The sequence below is a fragment of the Pteronotus mesoamericanus genome, unplaced genomic scaffold (assembly GCF_021234165.1).
Source record: "Pteronotus mesoamericanus isolate MK-2021 breed Mesoamerican mustached bat unplaced genomic scaffold, CSHL_Meso_final contig_347, whole genome shotgun sequence".
Taxonomy (NCBI): Eukaryota; Metazoa; Chordata; class Mammalia; order Chiroptera; family Mormoopidae; genus Pteronotus; species Pteronotus mesoamericanus.
The window spans coordinates 14,670,036-14,695,979 of record NW_026555137.1 but is presented as its reverse complement, the minus strand read 5'-3'; the positions used below and the strand labels follow the sequence as shown (position 1 = coordinate 14,695,979).

The 25,944-nt window shown below is 37.2% G+C and overlaps 1 protein-coding gene across 1 annotated transcript in view; it reads left to right on the top strand.

Annotated features, from left to right (window-relative positions):
* The window catches only part of WDR64 (WD repeat domain 64), a 67,468-nt gene extending 47,130 nt beyond the window's left edge, over positions 1-20,338 (top strand). The window contains exons 19-28 of the mRNA XM_054576474.1: positions 767-803; positions 1,366-1,505; positions 2,930-3,035; positions 4,723-4,781; positions 8,095-8,204; positions 11,610-11,798; positions 12,770-12,875; positions 16,759-16,839; positions 17,673-17,786; positions 20,255-20,338. Coding sequence (XP_054432449.1) covers positions 767-803; positions 1,366-1,505; positions 2,930-3,035; positions 4,723-4,781; positions 8,095-8,204; positions 11,610-11,798; positions 12,770-12,875; positions 16,759-16,839; positions 17,673-17,786; positions 20,255-20,338 — 1,026 coding nt within the window. The remainder of the gene's footprint in view (positions 1-766; positions 804-1,365; positions 1,506-2,929; positions 3,036-4,722; positions 4,782-8,094; positions 8,205-11,609; positions 11,799-12,769; positions 12,876-16,758; positions 16,840-17,672; positions 17,787-20,254) is intronic.
* Positions 20,339-25,944: the final 5,606 nt, after the last annotated feature.

Genomic DNA, 25,944 nt, shown 5'->3' with positions numbered 1-25,944 from the left:
CGTCTGGTTTTTTTCCTTAGAAAGCAATGCCTAAACTGTTTTTCCCTTTTTTCCCTGTTTTTGAAGGCTTTCCTATCTGGAAATAATCAATACATAATCATGAATAAAATAAATCACATATTCTACTTATACATGTGTAAAACAATTTTAGACTAACTCTTTGGATAAAAAGTATTACACACATTCTATGGGGGAAGAGACAACAAAATGTAATGTGTGGTTTTCAAATTGCATTTTTTGTTCCAGCTTTACACATTTACACATTACACTTCTGGTTAGGATTTTGTTTAAAGGGAAGTTTTTGCTGCAAACATTGTTTTAAAACCACTGGCATAGTAGAAAGAATAAACATAAGGATGTAAGAGTCAGACTTTAACTTGAATCCAAATGATTCCCTCATCTGATTAGCTTTACACACAACACTTAATCTCTGACCTTCCATTTCTTCATCAGTAAAAATGGAGTAATAAGCCTAACTTGCGTGGTTGTTAATAGAACTTGGAACACTGTACACCAAGAACATGACAGGCATTAGGCATTTAATTACTCTCGTTATGATGCTAGATTTGAGCCACTAGGGAAATATAGTGTTACAAGTACCCACTTTATCAACGTGAAAATCTCTGCAATACAGATTTCAAAGAATTGCCTCAAAAATAATTTTCATGCTCAGAAATGTATGACCTATCTGAAGAATCTACTGACCCAGTGTATCTCATTTCCTTACAATGTTATAGAAATATCTTCTTTCTCTCCCGTAATTCAGGGAAGCAAACAGAGCATACATGACAGTGAGTCTAAAGGTCAGTATAAAATCACCTCTCTTTCTTGTAATAAAGCGATTCCTTTGCAATAGGAAGTTTAGGTGATAGAACATGAACATATATCCTTTTTGTGACTACATGTTGAGGAGCTATAGGATTCGGCCTCTACAAGGTAGCATTTTCATTATGATGATACCTTTTTAAATACTAATTCTAGGTTTTAGAAACCCAAAATATTACTGAGCTTCTTAATCTCTAGCCATTTTCCTAAAACTTAGACTAGATGCATAAGCCATTCTGTGTGTGCAAGACCTAAACTGGATGCTAATATAATTTCAGCTCTTATGCACAATGAAAAGGCTTTGCAAGAGGACCAAAAATAAGCTCTTTTGGTTTTTCTGGTAGGGCAGGATTCCATTTGTTAATGTTTGTGTTGTTCTCTGCCCTGACTGAAATTCTTCTCTGGGCTTAAAAATGAAAAAATTCTAGGGAAAGAATGTGTCGTTTTCAGTATTTTCTAGTTGTCTCCTGTTTTGCGTTCTATAAAAGTTTAAATTCCAAGTACTGCCAAGACCATGGATGCTCACTAATTTCCCAGCAGGTGAGCAAACAGATGGCGCTGTGGGGGAGCCAAAGCCAGTGGACATAAAACACCCTGGAGGTGCCTGTGTGACGGAGACTCAGCCGCCGCTCCTGGTCACCGCTCATGACGACGGGCACCTGCGCTTATGGACGATAGAGGTGAGGAGGCCCGGCAGCTACCTGGAATAGCAGAAGATGGGAAAGAAGAGGAGGACCAGAAAGTGAACCTTAGCCTTCTATGGTTCCGTATAACATGCAATTTTCATATTTTTTAACCTTCTAGCCAAATTGCTAGCTTTGCAGTCTGCTCCCTGAAAATGCCATTCAAACATTAAAATAGGCCAGTTTTGTAACTCAAGAGATCAAATCATCAAAACCGCCAAGTGAACTATTTCACGTCTTTCTTTTCTTTAAATTGAGCTAGGAGTACATGCAGCTAAATATTTTATTGCATATTTAATTTTAGAGGATGCTAATGATGTATTGTTTTAACATAAGACTACCGAAATGTTGAATATCCCTAAAGTTTTAGTTATCCAAACTATTAGAAGTTATTGCATCGTATTTGGTGTCCTTAGGCATTTCACATGAAAAACAAAACAAAACTTGCATTTACTAGGAGCTTTTGTTATAAATGGCCTGGGGTGGAAGGTGGGTGGACTTTGAGCTGGAGGACAGGGGCTGATGGAAGAGAGGATGCTGAGCAGACTGGTCATGAAAACAGGGAAGTCAGGGAGGCAAGGGCGAGGGTACCACTCCGAAGGCTCCTTTCTAGAGGGAAACCCAGGAAAAAAGCAACGTTTTTGTCGGGGTATGTAGTGGAATCCATCAACACAGGGCAGTGTTGCCATGCTGGATAGAACCTCCAGTCCACAGATCCTGGCTTATTAGGGGAAACTCTTGGTTTGAAAATACAAAATAGTGTAACAATAACTTTCCCTGAGATCATCTTAGCATTGGAGCAACGCCTCTTTTGTTGATAGAGAAATAAGTGAGTGAGAGAATTAGGAGGAAAAAAGATGATATCCAAGCAAATCTCCAGGAATGAGCAGCAGATTCAAATTCTGTCTTCTCAAGTTTGGATATTTATTCTCCAAGCGAGGCGATGCATCTGGAAGTTTCTCCTGACATTGACATACTAAGCGCTGAAAACTGATCTGCTCAATTTAAATCTCTTACAGCCTCTCATCTGGCATGAACATTCAAAACTAGGTATTTCTAAGAAGGCAAACACAATATTCCTGTTTAAAACAAGTGAGATACACTTAAACCCTGAAAAGAATGTTTAAAAGAATATAAAACCGGTTAGAGGAACTGCATGAAAAGTGTCACGAGACGTACAAGAAACAACCCCCAAATGTAGAAATGATCTATAATAGAGTGTAGATGCTTATCATTAATAGTTGTCTTCACCTTTATGAATATTTACTTTCAAGAATATCAGTTCCTATGGAGAGTTTCAAATTACTTTTATTACAAATAGAATCGCGTTTCAGCAGTAGAGATACTGTTTTAGAGAGAGGAACTCAACTCCACTATCTTGTATGACTACTTTATAGAATTTGTTATTACACTTTACGCAGGGAAGGCTGCTGAAAGACATGCTACCTATGACAAGACATCCTGCCATTTCTCTGACCTCACTGTGTACTGATTCCTGCACCAGGATACTACTGACCGGCAATGTCGGTGAGTCATTGCCCTCCTGCAGTTGGCCACAGGTGTCTTAAACTACAAGATATAAAAAGGAATATAGGAAAATGTGTGACATATGTTGATGCAAAAGAATAAGAGGGATGCTCAAGCCTGAGGGAGTGTTGGGAGGGTTGTGAATAGCTTGCTGAATAAATAGAAATATGAATGATGTGAAAAGAACCTGTCTTCCTTTTCATTTTCTGGATTCAATTTGGTAATATTTATTATGGTTACTAATATTTAATTCTGTACATTTATTTCGTTTTAATGTTGATGCATTTTACAATGCACTACATGCTTACTTTTTAATTCCTAAAATTGTAGTTACTATTCATTGCTTTTTTCCCCCCGCTGTCTCCCTGCTCCCATGAAAATAACCTATTTTCTTCCTAGCTCTTCCCTTACAGCGAAACACTCTTTCTTCCATCTTTAAGTTGGGTATAGGACTACCCATACCTTACATATTGGGAAGAATGTAAAGTTTTCATTTTTAATCTTGAAAGGGTTGTGTTGTGTTAACCTTCATCCTTAAAGGGATTGGTGGCATGAACAGAGAGGAAAGGAATTATTGTTTTCAAAAGGAGACTTTATTTTATATTTATTGTTTTAACTCACATAGTTGGTCTTAATCCTTTCATGTATGCTATTCTTTTTTGGATGCTTCCTTTCTATTTTCTTTCTTCTGCTATTTGAATTAATTGCAAATTTCTCTCACTTCCTCTCTCCCATGTGTTTACAGATTATGTATATGTAAATGTACATGAATGCATACATACAGTTTTTAATTTTACCAGTGCTTACCTTTAAATTTTTTCTAAAAAAAAATTAACCAATTTTCTAGAATTTAGACTGAAATAGCACCCGTGCAGTTAAACAAAAAGCTTAATCCACTTTGCCTTTCTCTTTTTTCTGCACACCCCCTACTTATCATTTGCTAATGTAATCTTGAGATTTGCATTCAGATACTGCTATTACATTAATATTTAAATTTTATATCTTTTCTCTTAGGAACTTTTTTTATTTCAAAAGTTTTTTATGAAAGTCACAACAAACCATTTTTATATCAACAATTATTTGAATCTTCTGGAAATTATAGAAATTGTATTTGCATTCAATAGTATCAGGAGATTTACAACATTTACTTAAGGTTATCTTTATTTTATCTGGTTTTATTACCCACTACCAACCCTTTTATAGTTTGATATTCTTATTCTTGACTTCTTACATTTATTTATCCATCAATCTCCATAGTTTATATAACACCATTTCTGGTCATAGCAGAATAGTAGGGAAACCTAAGATCAGGAAAATTTTGTTCTTTTGTTAAAATAGCTTCTAGTTGTTGTAACTATCATTTGGATTGTAGGATGATTATCTCCATAACAGTTCAGGCTCCATTTGGTCATGGTGTATTCATTTTTTTTCCATCTACCCTGATGTCTTGAAGAACTTTGATTTTGAGTGTCTAAGGCAACCTCATTATGACTTACTTAGCCAGATACAAAAAAGAATCTCTACTTTTTTAAAAAAGTTGATATGAAATGTCTTCTTTCATTTCTGGTTTCTCTGATTTTATTTACCATTATAAATGCCTGAATCACAATATTTTAGCAGTCTGGGTAGTATTTACTTAGACAACAGAATACCCAATTAAATATTACAATGTTTAAATTTTATACAGAAGGACATGTTATCCTTTGCAGTATTGGTTCCTTCCTGGATCCACCTCATGATGAAAAGGTAAGAACTTTAATTTTACTTTAATTAGGGAATCTGTGCATATTTATTGAGCATTTCCCTGTGCTAGACATCACAAAGAAGATAGAAATACAAGATAAGGCTCTCTATTCTCTAGCTGTATATACTATGACTGAAACTTACCCTGCATGACAAATAACAATGGTCCACTGGTGGAAAGGAGATGAGTGAATGAGTGGGCCAGCCACTGGTCACTTTGCATCTACTTCATGTTGTGACTTATTTGTGAGAATCTATGTGGAAACCCAGAGCTTTAGAGAATTCATACATCATCTAGTCCTCCACAGTCAGTTTTTATATCTTATATACCTTCATAGAAAAATTCCATAAAACCATTCTTGCAAGCCTAACCTTGTGTTCAACTATTATTATTTTCAGAAACTCTTTCTCACATCTAGTCTAAACTCTTCTTATAATTCAAACATACATATTCTATTTTTAGTGTTAATATAATGTAAATGTCAACATTTCCTTATTTTATAACCATATAAATATGCACTTCTATGTATTTGGATATACAAATATATGCATATATTATAAAGACTTAAAACTAATTAAGGAGTACAGCAAGGAAGCACCATTTTAGCATAGGTTTATTTTCCTTTAAGCTAGCACTTCAAATCCAAAAGCTAAATGTTAACTTAAATAGTAATGTTTTATTTTTGAATTATAGGTGGCAATAGAGTTAGAATTGGATTCTTTGCATAGCATTTTTACAACATTATTGTTTAGAATATAATATCATTTTATCTATGGTGGATTTTGTCATTGTTGTTTCCAAGAATTCATGATCATCTTTATGACATTCAGGCATTTAGCTTTCGTGGGATTATCTCGACTTTGCAGAGAAGTTGGAGAGTGGCTTCCCTGTGATGGCCTGGACGGTTACTGATGGGTCAGGGTCAGAACCAGAGCTCTTGTCCCCTAACCCAATCCTCTCGCCATGTGTACTCGGAGCTCCGAGTCCTGGTACCGAATGGAAAACAATAAGGTTCAACTTATGAAGCACAGCGTTTCATTCATCAACAGCTATAAATGTCCTATGACCAAGGCATGCTATGAGCTGAGCCGTGCGTAGGCAGAAGATTATTAAATGGTTTTCTCCTATTTGTGATGATTATCAATAGTCTATTATTAATTTTGACAGGAAAAATAGGATTTTTGCAAATGGATTTTCTATAAACTAGGAACCAAGACCCTTCAAAATTCAGACAAAATATTTCAAACAAAGTTTTATGCTAATATTGAATTTGAAGAATAATGGAATTGATTTTAAAGCATTTCTACCAATTTAAATGAAGAGAATTTATTTTATTACCTTATTATGTTTCCCCATTCAACCTCATTTCAATCTTTTCTGTATTTGAACAATGTGATTTTCCAATGTTTACATGACTATTTATAAAAATACAACAGAATCTGGTTATAAGATGCCTCATTATTACAAAAACTAATATATGTCATACATTAAATCAGATTTAGTTATAGATCACAACTACAATGAAAACTTAATATGTAAGTCTATAAATCAGAGGTTAATCTAGTTCTCTTGAACCATTATGTTACAAAGACACTCCATGGGGTACAGATATTCTAAGAGATGGAATAGTGAAAATCTGTCCACAGAAATAAAATCATAAATATGTTGTATAAACATGCATACAAATAAATCTTAGAGCAGTGTCTTTCTAATTATAAGTTATAACCCACTAGGGGTTTATAAAATCAATTTAATGAGTGGAAAACAGTAGTATTTTCATAAAAACAGAAAAAAATAAAGTGGAATTAAATGCAATGGCATAGACTAGACAGTATCAGTGTGAATTACCCATAATAAGGTTAAGTATCCTTTTGTGAAAGATACTGAAATTCACTTCAGATGCATGTACAGGTATGTGTTTCCTGTGTCATGAAGGAAAATGTATTTCTTACTATAGATGTGGTTCATATTAGAGAAACGCTGGCCTTAAAAGTCCCCATCAAGGCAGGGAAGGGGCCCTTGGGTGACCAGATGTTCTTAAACAGCTTGCAGACAACAAGAAGTAGGAGACTACAGATTTCAGCCTGGATCTCTAAGCGGAACCACAGGGAATTAAATCAGAAGGCCAAGTAATTCCAGAGGAATTGAGCCCAACCTTTCTTAACATGTAAACGATGGGAGCTCCATAGGAGACCTCTAAGCTGCCAAATGCTCCTAAGTAGAGGACCCAGGAAGAAGTAAGGTCTTAGTCTGTGTTCATCAATGACAGAAGGAACGTACTCTATGAAAATGTGCCTGCAGAGCAAGCGTCACTCCTCAGTTGACACTCAAGTTCACACAATTTAGAATGGCTTCCGTGGCCCATTTAGAGCTCTAGACTTGAGAATAAACCGCACCCTGAAGGCATGTGCCAATCAAGCATCATGATGTCTTTGAAAAAGAATGAGCTGGGCAAATTTCTTTTGTTAATTCCTTGGGGAATGTAGTTATTATACATAGCCCATCCCCACCCCCACCCCCCAAAAAAGAAAAAAAAGGAACAAAATAGCCAAGGCTATATCTGGATAAAATTTGGAAATAGACAAATTTTGCCAATCTCCTCTTCAGTCTCCACCTTTCAACTGTGCTACCTCCAGCTCCTGATTATATTCACTCTGGGTTCCCCCACAACCTTTAGCATAAGGCTATTCTATTTTTTCATCTAGTCTGCCAATAATTTTCAACTAAATGAATTGCTAATCCTCAATTAAATAAGCAGCTAAATGCATAAGGTACTTTCTCTTTCAGGGATCTGTGTAGATTAATAAATATCTAAAAATGGAATTTTGGGGCCATGACTGGTGTGGCTCAGTTGTTTGGAGCATTGTCTCATAACTGATAGATTGCAGGTTTGATTCCAGTCAGCACACATACCTAGGTTGTGGGTTTGATACCTGGTCCTGGTGTGTACGGTCCCTGGTCTAGGCGTGTATGGAAGGCAACCAGTCCACGTTCCTCTCTCACATCAATATTTCTCTTTCTCTTCCTCTCTCTCTCCCTTCCTCTCTCTCTAAAAGCAATGAAAAAAATATCCTCAGGTAAGGATAAATAATAATAATAATAATAATAATAATAATAATAATAATAATAATAATGGAATTTTTGGTACCTTAAAAGCAAGACAGAGCTAATTGGTGTAGGGACATCATCATCTTCCACATATCCCCACACCGTCCGCCTATAAGGTGGGCTCTTTAATGATTCATAGTTTTGCTAAAGATTGAATTTTGATCATACATACTTATTCCAAGATATATGCTTTATTTTGCCCTCTAGAAATTCAAACAGCTGCTTGCGTGGCGTGCTCATTCCTTAGAAATCCGTCAAGTAATCTATGTAGAAGACAAACAAGTGGTGCTAACTGCCTCCATCGATGGCTCAGTAAGGTAGGGACTTTCACACTGTGACTTCAGGGTTTTGAGTGTGGGAGGAAAAGATATTAAGTTACAGTTTAAGGACATAGCCTACGTGCAATCTTGATTAACTGAGTAAAATAAATAAGTAAACGTGGCACAAAACGGCTTTGAGAAGATGGCCATTGACTTGGAATTGTTTTCCCTGTCCAAGGAAGTAAGATACCATGCTCATTTATCTTAGAAAGACTAAATACTTTCAGTGAGTGTTTTTGTAGACTTATTTCAAGGAATTAAGCAAGACGGCTAGCTCAAAGAGATAAGCCCAAGCCCAGGGAAGACCACAGGATTAGCAGTCATTAAAAAAATCATAGGAAAGGAAAATGAATATTGAGAAAATTTTAAGTGACCTCATTGGTTCAATGACAATGGGATTGATTTTGCAAAACCGACTTTATTTTCTTTCATGGTTGCCTCGCCTGATTCAGAAGGGTCAGCACAGGGCTGCAATTGGAGCGGACGGAAATGGTTTACGCTAGGACTGTGGTCAATTGCATTCTCTAGAGGGTATCCCTTCAGGACTAGCTTCCTTTTTTCTTAAGGTATAATTGGCAAGTAACATTAGTTACAGGTGTACAACAGAAAGATTTGATATTTGTATATATTGTGAAATGATCACCACAATAAGTATAGTTAACATCAGGTCTAGTTGACATCCATCACCATACATAGTTACCAAAAATTTTTCTTGTGATGAAGACTTTGAAGACCTAATCTCTTAGCAACTTTCAAATATGCAATATAGTATTATTAACTGTAGTCACCAAGTATAGCCTACTTGTTTTTAATTGCCTAGATAATGCTAAATATACATGCACAAAATACTAAAAACACAAATATATAAATATGAATAGAAATGTCATGACATTTATTGAGACAAATTGCTGCATATTAAAATGTCTTAAAATTATGGTAATGAATTATCCTCTTACGGGAAGAAAGTTCGGTAACATCGAAAGAGATAGAGAGGCTTCAAAGTATATTAGAGAGTTTAAAATAAATTAAAGAATTTATAACTATTACCACTTGAAGTCAAGGGAAACAAAAACAAAAATAAACAAATGGGACTACATCAATCTACACAACACAATATACAGATGATGTATTATAGAATTGTATACTTGAAACCTATATAATTTTATTACCCAATGCCACCCCAGTTAATTCAGTAAAAATAAAATTAAAAATAAATTTAAAAACTTTTGCACAGCAAAGAAAATTATCAACAAAACAAAAAGGTAACTAACTGAATGGGACCGATATTGAAGTATAATGTTGTATACCTGAAATTTATATAATGTTGTTAGCCAATGTTACCTCAATTAAAAATTAATTAATTTTAAAAATAAAGAATTTAACAAAAAAAATAATGCATGGGGAATGGATTTTAGAGCAGCAAAAGTAGGGGTGCAGAAACCTGTTAGGTGTCTGTGGTGAGTATCTATCTTGGCTTGGGCAAGGGGAGAGGCAGCAGCGCCACAGATAAATATTTTGGATTGGGGAACCATCTAGAATGTGAGATCCTGATGTGAACTTTAACTGAAAGAGAGGGTAAGCGATAGATGGTAAGAGTGACTCCTGGCATATACAATTAGCCATTTTCTGAAAGAGGAGTCACTAAAAGAGGAAAATATTTAGAATGTGAAAGGATGGAGAACTTATAGAAATGTTGGGTTCAAGATCAATCTGTGGGGATAAGTTCTTCTTTTGGGGCCAACAGAACTGCTTCCTCTGTAAGAATGAGGAAAAATTAAGAACATGACATTACATAATTATAGATGGTTGTCACAACTCCGTCCCTTGAGTCTCTGCTCCAGCTTATTTTCAGCTGCTTGACCTCTGAAGTATTAATTGGCGATTGTAATACACACACATGTACACGTATACATCACATGTGTGTGCACACCTCTGTTGTTACAAGCAGCCCCTGCTCAAACCAGTTACCCTTGACATGGAGAAACTACTTTTATGATTCTTACACATGGAGATCTTCCTAGATAGTTGTAAAAACCAAGCTCTATTAATAGTTATCTCAGAATAACTGCTCTTCATAACCAAGCCACATCCTTTTGCCAATAGGAGCTGCCGCTTTCTAAAGGAGTAAGCAGTTCTAACACTGCAAATGTGTTTGTCAAAAAGATTATAATTTTATAATAGGAGAAAGCATGACAAGGTTTCACTCCAGGACACAGGGTAGAAAGGGCTGAGGGTTAGTAGCAGAGGCCAAGGACATCAGGCTGAGCAGTAGGATCAGTCACCTCAGAACACTGTCGGGTGTGGGGTGCCCTGACTGGGTACCTCTCCTGCAGTGGCTTCCGCTTGAATCCGGGCTACCACTTGGACTGGGTGGAACCTCCTGTTAGGTCATTTAGCTTATCTTTTTCCCCGGGTCATTGCCTCAGGCATAGGATGATTGTTCCTATCATTTGCTGCTCTGAAGTTGAAGTCAGCATAAAAGGAAGATCTTCCAAATACTATTTTACCTTTCCATTAGACACAGGGCATCTGCTCCTGCTAATAACATTCTGTACGCTTTAAACCAGCGATTATCAACCTCTTTCATCTCATGGCACACATAAACTAATTACTAAAATTCTGCAGTACACTGAAAAATATGTTTTTGCCAACCTGACAAAAAGAATGGGTACAATTTTGATTTATTTATACTGGATGGCTATTGTTGCATTGGCTGCTATTTTTTAATTTGACAGTCTGAGGGAAAAGAGGTCAGTGCCCCTGACTAAATAGTCAGGCAGTGCATGTTTTAAAAATTCTTGCAGCAAAGTGATGGAAAATTGCTGCTTTAAACCATGTGGACTATTGAGAGGGACCTTTTGGAGTGAACTGATGGTGGAATAGTGCCTATGGATGAAGAACCAGTTCTTTTGCCATCCTATTTCAGAACTCGGTTGTAAAAATTAGTATGGTGTTTCCACAATGGTAAGAATCATGGATGGATGTTGAGAGTGTTTTGGTCATAGTAAAAGCGTCAGTGGGTCTCTCTTCCCCCAGGTTCTACTGATGCTGATGCAGAAAGTAGACAGCTGAGACACAGCCCAGTCAAGACATAATTTAACTAAATCCGCTGTCAGTCCTCCTGAGTTGTGATGAGCTTAAACGAGCAGTGTTATACCGGGGGAGATCGCTTCCTTATTTTCTAGCTTTAATGAGAGGATATCAATACAGATGCAAACGGACATTTCCCAAAATTGTTGTAGATTAGAATTCTAACTGATAATATGTTAATGTTTGATTAGCTCCATATATTTACTAGGGAGAGTCCTAGACTCAAGTTTAAAATCCCTGATGAACCAATAAAAATCTGATCCTTAACAGAATTCCAGTTAGTTTATTCTTCCTACTTTTGCCTTTCCTCAGGCTCTGGCACGCCTTCGATGGTCATTACTGCGGGTATTTTGGACAGCAAAGGGCCTTTGACCTATTGCAGACAAGTGATTTCATTTTGCCTTGTGATGTTAATGAGTATCCCATAGAAATAAAGGAAGAAAGCAAGTTCACAGAGAATAAACAAAAATACAGATATCCTCTGGTATTTGACCGGCAAAGGTAAGACCACTGGGTGTCCTTTAGAGAGCAGACAAGAATTAAACTATTATGTACTGTCACACTGTGCTGGACATGGGGAATTCAGAGGTGAAAAACTCAAAACTTTTCAATAATTTTGCAATCTAGTAGAAGGGTGCGCAAAAATCTATAATTTAGCATAATAGTACTGCTGAGAATATTAATTCTTAAGATAACCCCACAGGTGGAAACAAGACTTATCCAGACAAAGAAGACCAAAGAGGCAATTTCCTAAGCAAAGGCACAAAACAGTGAGCGAGTTGGGAGGACGTGGTAGAAGATAAAGCAAGAAAAGTCTATAAATACTAAAGCAAAATGAGCTTTTCTAATGGGACAACATAAGGATTTTAAACTTAACTGATGTCACTGTGACAGAATGCACAGGAGGAAAAGAGGTCTGAGGAAAACAGCAGTGTAAACAACTGTCTAACCACTGAGCTGTACGTCTGAAACCGAACAAAAGAAAATTGAAAGAAAAAACAAAAAGACAATGAGTTTAGTTTTGGACAGGTTGAAGTCTCAGATGCTCATGGGGGTAGTTATTGTTTTTAAATGTTTTTAATGCTTTGTTATGGCTTTTACATATGCATAAGTAAGTTTTAACATTAGCAGAAGCTTCCCTGAGTCATAGAAATAGCAAGCATTGGTTTTGCACCCTCGGTTCCTCATCCCTACCATACAGTATTTTATTCCCAGTGGCTATTCATGAATTGAACTACATAGAAAGTTCAGGCCTAGTAGAAATCTCTCATTTACCTGAAGGGAAATCTGGGAAAACCAATGGAATAAGGCAAGTGCAGACTTAAGTCAGGGCACTATCAGGGCTGGTGCCATGGGACCCAAAGAATTTGGGGACCCAGGTAAAGAAAAATAGAATGAGTATTTGTTTAGTAGGCAGAGAATACAACGTGTGGGTATGTACTTCACAGTGTTTCTTGTATATTTATATGCAGATGGCAGAAAATGAGCTCAATGTCTTTGCTTTTCAAACGTACACCTCCCAAGGCCTTTGAAGTGGAATGTGATTTTAAGTTTTTCAAGTCTCTTTCTTCCCCCAAGGTAACTTTTATAAAAACAAACAAAAATACCTTACTTTCATTTTCCTGAATTTAGATATGTACAGTGTTTTTGTTTTCTATTGCTGCAGTTGCAAATTACTATGCACTAAGTGGTTTGAACAACAGACATGTATCACTTTGCTGTTCTGTAGGTCAAAAGTTTGACCTGGCTCTCACTGGGCTAAAATTAAAGTATCACCAGTGCTGTGTTCCTTTTCTGGAGGCTCTGGGGAGAATATCACTTTTCGCAGTTTGTGGCCCCCTTCCCCCATCTTCAAAGCCAAAATGCTGCATCTCTCTGACCAGTCTTCTGTGGTCACATGACTCAGGAAAGGTCCTCTGCATTTATGGGATCCTGTGATGAGATGGGGCCCACCTGAAGAGGGCGCAGGAGTGAATGGAAGTCACACTGACCTCCTCCCAGGACCAATCTGGAATTACAACTAAATTGTGGAGAAATCACCTGGCACAAACAACTGAACAATAGCAAGGGAGGAGCCTTATAACCTCGGACAGACAGAAGAATCAGCTTTAGTGCAATCTAACTGTTAAGGAGTGCAGTACAGACCTGAGAAGGCGGGCAGGGTACCCACAGGAGGGAGCACCAGATGGATATTGAAACGGCCAGTTGGATCCCCCTGAGAAGAGTGGGGTCTAAACCATAAGAGGGGATCTCCAGCCTACAGCCCCCGAGCCCAAAAGGACACAGATAACAGCAGCTGCGAAAAGTGGCAGGGTTGCTCCCTGCCAGAGACAGGAGGCTGGAGGCACAAAGAGCCATTTAAAGGGCCAACACATACATTTTTATTTATAGCCACTTACCCTGGTCTCCGGCAAAGGCGGGGGCAAAGTAGGCTAGACACACCTGAGGAGAGACTGGGGAAGGAGTCTTTGGGGAGAGAACTGAGAGAGTAGCTGGCGGGATCCCGGTGCTGAGTCATCCCCCATATGGCTGCAGCCATCTTACTAAGGCAGACCACACCCCTGAGCCTCAATAGCATGAGAGAACACCATAGCCCCGCCCCCAGGAGGGACTCTGCCCTGGCTTGGTGGTACTAAAACCTGATTGCTGAGTGCAGAGTGACTAGATTAACAGCTGAAGGAGACAGCCTCAGACAGTGGATTCCTGGAAGTCTCGAACAGACTGCCTAAGGTCAGGCAGGGTCAACATCTGACATCATCAGAGGCAGATCCAAAAAGAAAAAAACAGCAGTCTCCTACAATAGAAGTTCATACCACGAAGTCAGGAAATCAAGACAGATCAACTTAAGAAGCAGAAGCAAAAAAGAAGAGTCTCACAAATAATAGGAAGACAAAGAAACACCTCCCAATCGAAGGGAAAGGAGGAATCCCCAGAAAGAGAGCTAAATGAAATAGAGGCAAGTAAACTATTGGATATTGAGTTCCAAAGAATGCTTCTAAGAAAGCTCAGTGAGCTCAGTGAGCTCAGAGAGAATTACCAAAAACTACAGGGAAACTAGGAGGAACTTACTGCAAACTATATCAGCCTGAAAAAGAACATAGAAACTATCAACAAGAGGCAAGAGGAAATGAAGAATACAATTTCTGAATTGAAGAACACAGTAGAAGGAATCAAAAGTAGGCAAGATGAAACAGAGGATCGAATCAGTGAGCTGGAAGATAAGGTAGAAAATAATCTCCCAGAAAGAGCAAAGAAATGAAAAAAGACTCAAAAAGAATGAAGAGGCATTTAGGGAAGTTCAGAACAACCTAAAACGTAATAATATCCATATCATAGGGATACCAGAAGGAGAAGAGGAGGAACAGCTAAAGAACCTGTTTGAAAAAGGAATGATGGAAAACTTCCCTAACTGGAGGAGTGAAAAAGTCACACTGTCCAGGAAGCAGAGAGGGTCCCATTCAAGAGGAACCCAATGAGGCCCACTCCAAGACACATCATCATTAAAATGGCAAATATCAAAGACAAACAGAGAATCCTAAAGGTAGCAATGGAGAAAAAGATAGTAACATATAAGGGAGCCCTGGTAGGGCTAGCAGCTGACTTCTCAACAGAAACACTACAAACCAGAAGGGAATGGCAAGAAATATTCCAAGGAATGAAAAAGCAAAAGCCTGTAACCAAGACTGCTCTACCCAGCAAGGCTCTCAATTAAAATGGAAGGCGAAATAAGGAGTTTCCCAGACAAAAGTAGGCTAAAAGAATACACCTCCACCAAACCAACATTGTAAGATATGCTAAAGAGACTGCTTTAAGATGAAGAAAAAGAGTCTATGAATACCCAGTTCCTTTCACAGTCACCAATACTTGATATTACCGATATTTTTAATACATATCAATCTGATTGTGACAATGATGTGTTATTTTCACTGTTACTTTATTATCTGTTGAAACTAAATCTGTTGTATATTTCTTGCCTATTTCAATTATTTCTATTATTTTTAAAAAGCTTTAAGTGACTTTCTGGTATTCTTTATCTATTTTTTGATTAAATATTTGTAGAATTTTTTCCCTACAAAACAAATGATTAACCCTTTTTTTTAAATGTGTTGGAAATACTTTCCTATATTACTTGTTTTTTAACTTTTTTATATGTATATTACTGTATAGTCTTAAATGTTTAATATAGTCATATTGTCAATATTTTACTTGATAGCTTCTGGGTTTGAATATTTTACTTCAGGGTAAGAAATATATTATTTTGTATTTTCTCTGAAAACTCCTTAGATTTTACAAATGGGTTTTTAACTCACCTGAATATTTTTTGTATAATGTATGAAAAGGGCTCTATATTTGTTTTATTTCAAGTAACAGTTGTCCATGCACCTTATTTGTTTAATAAGCCTTATTATCTCCCGTGATGTGAAATATCAATTTAATCATATATTATGTTGTTAGACAGATTCATATGTTTGTTCTAGAATGCTCATTTTATTTCGTTGATCTACTTGATTATTTCTGTGCTGATGTCATGTTGTTTTAATTGCTGAGGCTTTAAATGGACTTAAATTTTTTAATATTTTATCGTGGATTTTGACATTTAAAAAATAAATAAAAATCAATCTGCATTAAAAAAAAGAAAAAAAGAATCAAAATCAAGGGCAACATATAAGATATCATCTAGTCTGTCCACACGAGTACTATATAAATTATCTCTGATTAATGTTATGGTGAAGGAAATAAGATGAGGTATTAATCATTGACCTATTTTGTTAAAGGGGCATTCCAAAAAAAAAAAGAGAGAGAGGGCCCACCTGGATAATCCGTCTTGAAGTTCTTAACCTTAACCTGCAGAGTCAGTTTTGCCAAGTGAAGCAGTATATTCACAAACTGGGGCTGGGGGGAAGAGGACATGGACGTCTTTGGTTGCCGTTATTTTGCTCACCAAAGATAATAAGAAATATTTTTTAAAAGTCATTTAACTGAAACATAAATTTGGGGAAATCTCTAGAAAGGTCTTAAAGCTCTTAAAACAGTCAAGTGCCCCAAAGACCACAAGGCTTATCCTCGTCTTACTACACTTTCATTTTCTCAGTTGCTTGGTAAAATAAAGGTTTAACGCTAGTGTTGAGTTAAAATACCTTGCAGTTAGGAATCCCTGCTTTTTACCAGCAATCTTGTTTGCCCATTCCTTTTCATTATAAATTATGTATTGTTTCTTTATTCACTTCTCTGCTTTCTTTCTGATATATTATTAGCAATACTACAATGATAATCAATCTTCCATTTAAGAAGCACCTTCCTGTATACATTATCTTATTTGATCCTTGCTGATGTTGAACAGAGCAAAAACTTGCCTAAGGTCATGCAGCTACTAAGTGACAGAGTCAGAATTTGAACCCAGGAAATTTGCCACTCAGAGAATGTTCCCTTTTCACTAAACATTCGCTCCTTTGTTTTGCAGATTCGAAAACAGGCCTTGGAAGGCTTCCTGACTGAAAACAGAGAGGCAGGGATTGTTTTTGGCTCTCTGCCCATATATAGGGTGAGTCAACCATTTCTAGGGCTAGAGCCGTTACAGAACAATAGGGCATCTGAGAGCCCAGTCCTGACCCTGGGCTACCAAGCCAGGTTGGAGAATACTGCACAACCAAGCTGACTGATGCTTCCATATACATGCACGACTGACCCCAGAGGAGTATTCGGTTCTGTGTGTCAACGGCCTTGATCACTTGTCACTGGTATTCCAGATGAACAACACTACAGGAAACTGTTTTGAATTTCACTCTGGCTCTTTATTACCTACAGGATAAAATCCGAATGCTTTTAGCCCGGCCTACAACCCTTTCACTACCTTGCCTTGGCCTGAACTGTGTGGCCTCATTTCTACCACATTCTCCATGTACCTGATACTTGAGCCATGCCAAACCATTTGCTGTTCCTTAAGCATCACTACCCTTTCCTCTTCGGCGACTTTATCTGTGCTGCTTCTCTGCCCAGAATTCACCCACCCCTTGTTTCCCTCCAGATCCTTACTCATCCTTCAAGTCTCCTTTCCAGATAACCTCTGTTAAATTAAAGAACTAATTGATTAATCAAGGATAAGACACTAAAGGTGAAATATTTCAACTTAATTTTAACTTACTATTTCTTAAAATGTTACTTCTACCACAAAACACCTTCATTGTAACAGGTATTAAAGACCTAAGCTACAGATGATGCCAAGGATGAACTATTAAGAATTAATAGCGGGCAACTGTGAAGGGAAGGGTGTATTTTGAAGCGGCTGAAGTTTCTCACTCAGTAACCCCCTCCCCTGAATTAGCATTACAGAGGTAATCGCTTTAGTGTGTCTCACTCTTTATTTACGGCCAACAGGTACAAAGCCCCACGAGTCTAAGGTTCCTTCCACTCATTGGTTCAGAGGCACTAAAGGATTCTTCAGATGGAGCTCCGGGAAAGAAAAAGGGAAGTCACATTCAACATGAAAAAGTAAGTTAGTTTTTACACTTCCATGGTCTATCCCATTTATGTTTGGATTGTTATTGCACCTAAATGAATAACATAACAAACACAACAACAACAACAACAAAAAGCTGCTGTATTTAATTAGTGTACAAAACTTGACCATAATTTTGTTAGTTTATGCTCTTAATGAAAAAATATGAATGAATCCTGTTAATCATCAATTCTACCAATGATTTGAATAGGATTTTTGTCAATGGAAGACTTTTTAATAAAAATAGGATCATTTACTTTTAATTTGTTAAGTAATGGATAAAGCACAGTGGTATAAATAACCCAAAACTAACAAGTAATCAAAAGAGTGCTTGTTTGGGGTTGTATCATTTGTGTATTTTTATGCCCCATATTTGCATTTTGTAACCTTATCTGGCATTAAATATACTTTACATTTTCTAAGTACTGTTCAAGAGAAACAACAGACCCAAAATGGTGTTTGAACTGGGCAAAGTAACTTTTGGACTATATCAAACCAACAATTGCTTGTAAAGCTAATAAAAAATCAGAAATCCTGAGTACGGGGCTGAAAATTTAAAGACATTCTTTCAAATTAGCACCAGAGTATATAGCTAAATAATAACTTAGTTTGTATGTATCTATAGAAATCCCTGCTTTGACTTGTTAGCGCCAATAGAAATTCCTTTCTTCTGTTTTCGTGTTTGTGTAGTTTTCCCTTTCACTTTCCCATAAATACCCCCTGTCTTCACCTTCTAGTAAGAACATGACTTGGGTTTTTGCCCGAATCAGTGCTTCCAGAATAACTATTTTTTTCATCTCTAATAAACACTTGTTGCCTCTCACTTTGGCCTTTTACATTTAGGTTAACAAAACCATAACTGAGTGACATTGCTAATGATAATGGCTAAAATTTATTGAACCAGGTAAAACAGTGTAAAATTCATGCAGCAGGTACAATACTGAACATCTGATAGACACTTTCACTTTATCTTTACAATACTTTCAGGTAGTTACAATCATCCTTCCCATTTCACAAATGAGACAACTGAAGCACAGAGACTAAGTCATTTATCTAAGAGCCCAAAAGAAGTAGGTGATAGAGCTAGGATTTAAACCCAGCAGTTGGATTTCAGAGCCTGTAACTTAGAAGCAGTAATGACTATTGAAGAGTCTTCCCTTCCCATCAGTGTCTGTCGCCTCACCCAGGTTTGTTTTTCTTCCTAGCTTCTGTCACTACCGAGATTCCATGATATAAACATCCTTTTCTTTTTATTGATTCTATCCCACTATCTAAGATCCATGAGGGCAGAAACTTTGACTGATTCTCTACCAGAACTCCAATGTTTAAGACAGACTGACACATAAGTGACACTCAGAGGACATTTGCTGAATGAAGGAATGAGCCAGAAGAAGAGGGGCCCTGGCTGGTGTGGCTCAGTGGATTGAACAACTAGCCTGCAAACTGAAAGGCTGCTGGTTCGATTCCCCATCAGGGTACATGCCTGGGTTGCCGACCAGGTCCCCAGTTGGAGAGAAACTGGAGAGAAACAAAGACAACAGGTCGATGTTTCTCTCACACATTGATGTTTTTCTCCCTCTCTTTCTCCCTCCTTTCCCTTCTCTCTAAAAATAAATAAATAAAGCCTTTTTAAAAAGAAGGAGGAAAAGAAAGAGGAGACTAGAACACTGAAGAAAGATCAGTGCAGCTTAGGAAGTCACTCAGCTGTTTAGCAGATGATCTAGGGAACTAAGTCTTCCATCTTGTCTTAGAGAGAAAGCGGAGCAGTCACATGACCTATGCGTGTCCAAACCTAAGGGATTTTAGGTGGTTAAATTTTGACCTTGGGGCTCGCTCTGTCTTTTTCTTTACCTTATAGCTCTCTACATCTTCTCTTACCTTTATCTTCTTTTTCTCTTTTCCCCACAATAGATCATAAAATCAAATTGATGTGTACTATAAATATTGTCTGAACACTATTGATAATACTAGGCACATTTTGATCTGAGTTTTTAAACCAAATCAGTTTTACATTTTATATTTATGTCTTCCAGAAATATCCAGTTCAAAACTAACTTTCATTTCTCATTTGTGGGGTCATCACTTTATTTTCCTGTAAGTTGCTGGCTTCAGATGATATTATTATATAATATCTCTATGCCTTACAACGGCCTAGCATGCTTCTTTGTCTTGTTTTGTTTTAACCAACCCTTTACAGATTGAGCAGTTGAGTGCCTGAATAAATAACTACCCAGTTAAGCATTTCTAAAGCTTCTACTCTTCCAGCCACACACTTTTGGGGCTCCACCTCCTGTTTTTAACATATTTTACCCTGCAGGCACAGAGGATAGCTAAGTAAATAAATATCTTTTCTTTCTAGGAGGACTACATTTTTGTAAAAATTAGCGATGCAACTTGACTCTAGAAAACAGTGTTTGTCTCGTAAGGCTGACTATTAATTGATACGTCCTTTATTTCACAGACACAGCGGAGGAGAAGTCTGAAAAGAACTTTCGTCCCACATATAAACCTGGCTCCTGCCTTCTTCCCAACCATTCCCAAATAAGAGAGAAAAATCAGAACTGGCTGTCGTGGCCTGAGCTGCACGTGAAATGGCAAGGTCTCAATGATACACCAGCCTTTATTTCAGGATGACAGCGAGGGTCCACAAGACACTGTCCCCTGTATCCTCAGGCCAGCCACCCGAGGGAGAAGATGGCTCACGAAGCTCAGGCGGTCTCACTCTGAACACCAAGCAAGCAGCAAGCAGCCAGGTGGCTAACTTCCTCCACACATTGAAAACTACTTAAGGAATCGGCGATGCTTCTTATTTACAGTCAGCAAAATAACAAAGGAAACAAAGGAAATCAATAGTATAAGTGGATCTAAAATAATACGGTCATCAACAATTAGCTTTCTGCCTTCTCCATTGTTCACCCTGATTCATAGCCAGAACTATCAAAATGTATCCATTAAGAGGCAAATTTGTTGTATGTCATGCTATGTGGTATACAAAAGAATTATTATTAAAAAGAAAAATGTGCCAGTCAAGCTTAGCTATTTGTCTTGTTTATTTAGGAAAAGTGACATATGGAAGAAAATGTTCAGAGTTCTTAGATAAAGTCTGAAGTTATTTACATTTAACCTAGAAGTAACTCCAGATAAATAGATCTTGAATGATTATCTGAACTTCCTAGGGTTTATTGCTTATTAATGCTTTTATTAATTGATTTTGTTATCTTGACCAAATGATTAATTTCACCAGTGGGAACTCATGTAAAAAATAAAAGCATTTAAGTTTGATTAATAATAAATGAGATTTTAAATAAGTCAAAACCATGAAGAAAGTACTAGAATTGCAACCTGCTTATAGGCTGGCCTAGGCCTCTTTGGGAAATGACTCAAAGCTTTGAGTAATGAAAGCATCCCCGTGCCAAACCTTAGCCTACTTTCACCAAAGCACCAGGCCATTTCGTTAAAACAAACAAACAAACAATCAAACACACACACACATACTATGGTCCCTACATTTAATTCTGCCTTTCCATTCTAGGAAGGAGTCTATAGTTCTTAAAATCCCAACAACTTCAGAAAACTAAAGAAATTTTTATTCATATAAATTTTCTTTACACACTTCTGTTTATGTTTATTTCTAGGCATATAGTAATATTTAAAGTGATTTCCCCTAATTTTTTTCTTTTAACTTTGTTCTTCAAGTATTTTAATTACACAAGAAACTAAAGTTCCAAAAGAAAATATTGAATGTTAAGGTTTTTACGATTTTTTAAAAATAATTTGGATAATCTACGCACATGAAAGAAGAAACGTTAGGAAAAAACATTATAGTTATGGAAAATTAGCACTATCTATACCTAAGTAAGCCATAGATTATTTTTTTAATTGAGGTATAATTGACATATAAAATTATGTTACTTTCAGGTGTAAAACATAAGGATTTGATATTAATATATACTGAGAAATGATCACCACAATAAGTCTAATTACCATCCATCACCAGATAGTTACAAGTGTTTTTCCTATGATGAGGACTTATAAGATCTACTCTCTAAGCAACTTTCAAATATGCAGCGCAGTATTATTAGCTATAGTCACCATTCTGTACATTCTGTGTAATGACTTATTTACTTTCTAACTGAAGTTTGTACCTTTTGAACTCCTTCACTCAGTTTGCCCCAGAAAATTCTTTTTAAAAAATTCTAAAAGTAAAAAAGAAAATTTCCAAGGGGTTTATGAAATGATTCCCTTTCCTACCTTTTAATCTCAGCTGTAACAGAAAGTAATTTCACCTCTAGGCATAGATTTCCTAAAACAAGACAATGGTGAATACTCTTCAGTGCGCCCAACTCCTTCAGTGCGCCCAGCTCCTTGAGATCCTACATTACCATTCACCTCCCTTTTTGACTGAGCAACTCTCTCAAACCTCTTTTAACATAAATATACAATTTCTTGATATTTTAGAACTTGAAAAACTTTTCAGTATTTTTGCATATTATGTAACCAAAGATCTTATATCAGTCAGTATACTGGTAAGAATGGCAGTATAACTAATCATGTCATTATGCCTTCTTAGAATCCATACAAGATGTAGAAAATTTTGCCTCTTCCCTTGTGTATCAAATGACAGGCTGATTAAAGAAATAATTTAAGAAAAATCTTGACAAATTAAGAGTATTTTATCACATCGTATTTGGTGTGGTATTAAAGGGTTTACTAGAATAGAGAGCAATGACTTCTGCTTCAGGGAATAGCAGTCCAGGTCAGCTGGGCCAATCACTCCCACTGAGGACAACTAGGACACGTGGACAAGATGCAGAAAACATCCCAGGAAGGCATCTGAGCACCGACAAGATGGCGAACCATGAACGTGCCAGATTCCGGGGGAGGCGTAGGGCTCAAGCAGGTGAGCCCAAGTTTTGAAGCCCATTTCCTCCTCCAGAGAATATGCTGTTTTCGGAAGGGAAGCTAGAGAAGCTAAGAAGCTGAGGTGGTAATTAGGGCCAAGGAGACAGGAAATGGAATCCAGGCTTTGTCAAGCAGTCAGTTTCTCTGACTTCTGATCCAGGCTCCGAAGAACTGCGTCCTAGAAATATGGCTGACACAGAAGCAGACAGATCTTCAGCTGGGGGCTGTAGTCCACGCCCAACTCTTTCAATCCCTGAAATTGCAAGAGCCCTCAGGAGCCTGCGGACGCAAGGGTAACACTGTGGAGAAAGATGACATCAGCTGAGGCCTTAAATTCTATGTCTTTAGTGTTCCAAATGTATGTCTGACCACTATAAAAAATGGCCAAGCACATGAGGAAAAAGAACAAGAATTAGAACTGACACAAAAAAGCAGGAAACAGAAACAAACACCTCTGGGGTTCCAGATACTGGACTTTAAAACGGATAAAGACATTCAAACAACTGTGCTTGCTCTGTTGGAGAAGATAAAACACAACATTTAGAATTTCAGCAGAGAACTAGGCATTGTTGAAGAAGAACTAAGTGGAAATTCTAGAATCAGAAACACAATGGTCTTATCTCTTAAAACCGGGAAACCATCAATAATTCTGGCCTTGCTTCTTCGGGCACGAGAGACCTAACAGAGAGGTCCCACAATAGCCAGCACTGAATGCAAGGCATGTGATGTAGGCTATCCAGACAATCAGTGCCAAGACAACAGGTGAGACCAGAAGAAGTGCCAACCTGAGCCAGCCCAAATTACCCACAAAATCGTGAGCAAATAAATAATTGGTATTTTAAGCCACTTGATATTTTTGGTGATTTCTTAATAACCTAGAGAGAATTTACATATTTATAAAATTAAGTCCTCAAAGCCATGAATATAAATACACCTTTGTATTTATACAGAGATTCTTTCTATTTTCTCTAAAATGTGTTATTGATTTCCTCATTAGACTTCTTTTTCCTCCATCACTTTTTTATGGAAAAAAATCTGAACATTCAGAGAGCTTGAAAGAACTCCATAATGATGACCTATATACACCTACCACCTAGATTCTATAATTAACATGTTATTTGATTTGCTTTATTACATATCCATCTGTTAGCCCATCAATCCATCTTATGTTTTATGCATTTTGAAATTGAAGACATTGATCTCTAAATAAATGCTCTCAATCAAAATCTCCACATTTAAAACAATTTAAGTTGACAAATAGATTCAAAACTTTATTCAAGAATATAAAAAAGGCCAAGCATAACCAGGACACTCTTGAAGAAGGGTAGAAGAGTACAGAACTGCTTGACTATATATCAAGACCTATTAAAAAGCTACAGCAGTTAAGACTGAGTGGTATTGGCATAAGAATAGACAAACAGATCAATGCAAAGGAATAAAAAACACAGAAAGCAACCCTCCCATATCTGGATGTTTGATTTGGTCTTAAGCAGCACTTTACAGAGTATAAAATGTATTATCTTTTCAATAAGTGATCCTGGGAGAATTAAATATCTGTACTAAAAAAAAACAAAACAAAAATGGCTTCTCCCTTACACTGTGCATAGAAATTAATATCATGTGATTGTAATTCTAAGAATGAAAGGGAAAATATAAAGTAATTTTAGAATAAAAAAGGAACTTCTTAATGAGCTGGGGACACAGGAAAAATTCTTAAATAGTATACAAAAAGCACTGAACACAAAGGAAAACATTGGCAAATTGAACTATATTAAAATTTAAAATGCTTGCTCACCAAAGACACTGTTAAAGAAGCGACAAAACAAGCCACAGAATTATAAAGATTTGTACCATGTGTAACAAAGAAAGGATTTCTATCCAGAATATGTGAAGAACTCCAACAAATCAATAAGAAAATTACAGACAACCCAGTAAAACAGACAAGGGACATGAACTGACACTTCCTAACAGAGGACATCCAAACAGTGAATGCATGTGTGAAAACGTGCTCAGTCTCCCAAGTAACTTAGGGTAATGCTCATCAAAACCATATGTGATACCTCTACATAAACCCCAGAATGGCTAGCATTAAATGCACTAACAATGCCAAGTGTTGGCAAATATGTGGAACAGTAAGAACGCATGTACTTGCGGTAGACAGGAAATTGCTTCAACCAGTTTGGAAAACAATGTGGTATTACCTATGAACATAGAAGAGATGCACATCGTATGACAGCAGTTCCTCTCCTAGGTCAGTGTACTTAACAGAAATATGTGCACATGTATACAAAAGGACATGTAAAAGAATGCTCACAGTGTTATCATTGGCAATAGTCCCAAACCGATAGCAACCTGAATGTCCTTCAATGGTATACACTTGAGGATTTGGTCTGTACCTAGTTTATATGGTTGTAGGAGGGTTGAATGAGTTAATATATGGAAAGGGTTCAGTGCCCCACCCATGGGGAGCGCAGTGTGGTATAGCTGCCCAGTAAGATCTGACCTGTCTCATATTTTTGTCCTATAACCATTGCGTTCTAATTGAAAAAACTGGAAAAAAAATCACTTGTCTTTCACTGATAGGCCCGTGTACACTGCACTGCTGGTGAGTAGAGGCTGTGGAAATTGAAGGAGCGAGACACAGTGTGAATTACTAATGACAGATTTACTTCACCAGCAGAGCCACCCCTCCTACCAAGGCATCCAGGACTCCTGGCCTCTTCGGTTCCTCCTGAAGGGGAAGCAAAAACTCAGTGTGCCTACCAGTCTTCACTTTAAAGATCCACATTATTGGCAGCCAAATAGATGGGCAAATGTTAGTAACACATGGAAATAATGGAAAATATTGGGCCTTTGGAGTTCAGTGCCCATGGGTAGCCTTCTGGTAGGGAGAATGTCCGCACAAACCATCTTCCCAGTAGCTTTGCTGTCTTTCCCAGTGCCGGGAGGACTAAAAGAAAGCTATCATTTTGTACAAAATAAAAGAAGTTATTCTTTCCATTTCTGAAGTTCTTCCTCTGTAGAGTTCCTATATAACATGATTCTTCTCATTTCATCGCTTAAGAGAACCATTCAATATATGTGAAAAGCAATTTAATACATGTGTCTCTTGTAGCATATTATTCTGTTCCACAGCTGCCTACTTGGACTACCTTATTTTGGTAACTCACTGAATTACATGTACTAAATCATATCAGTGATTTGATGGATCTAAATTGAGGAACACTGTGCTACACAGCCAAGCAGAAG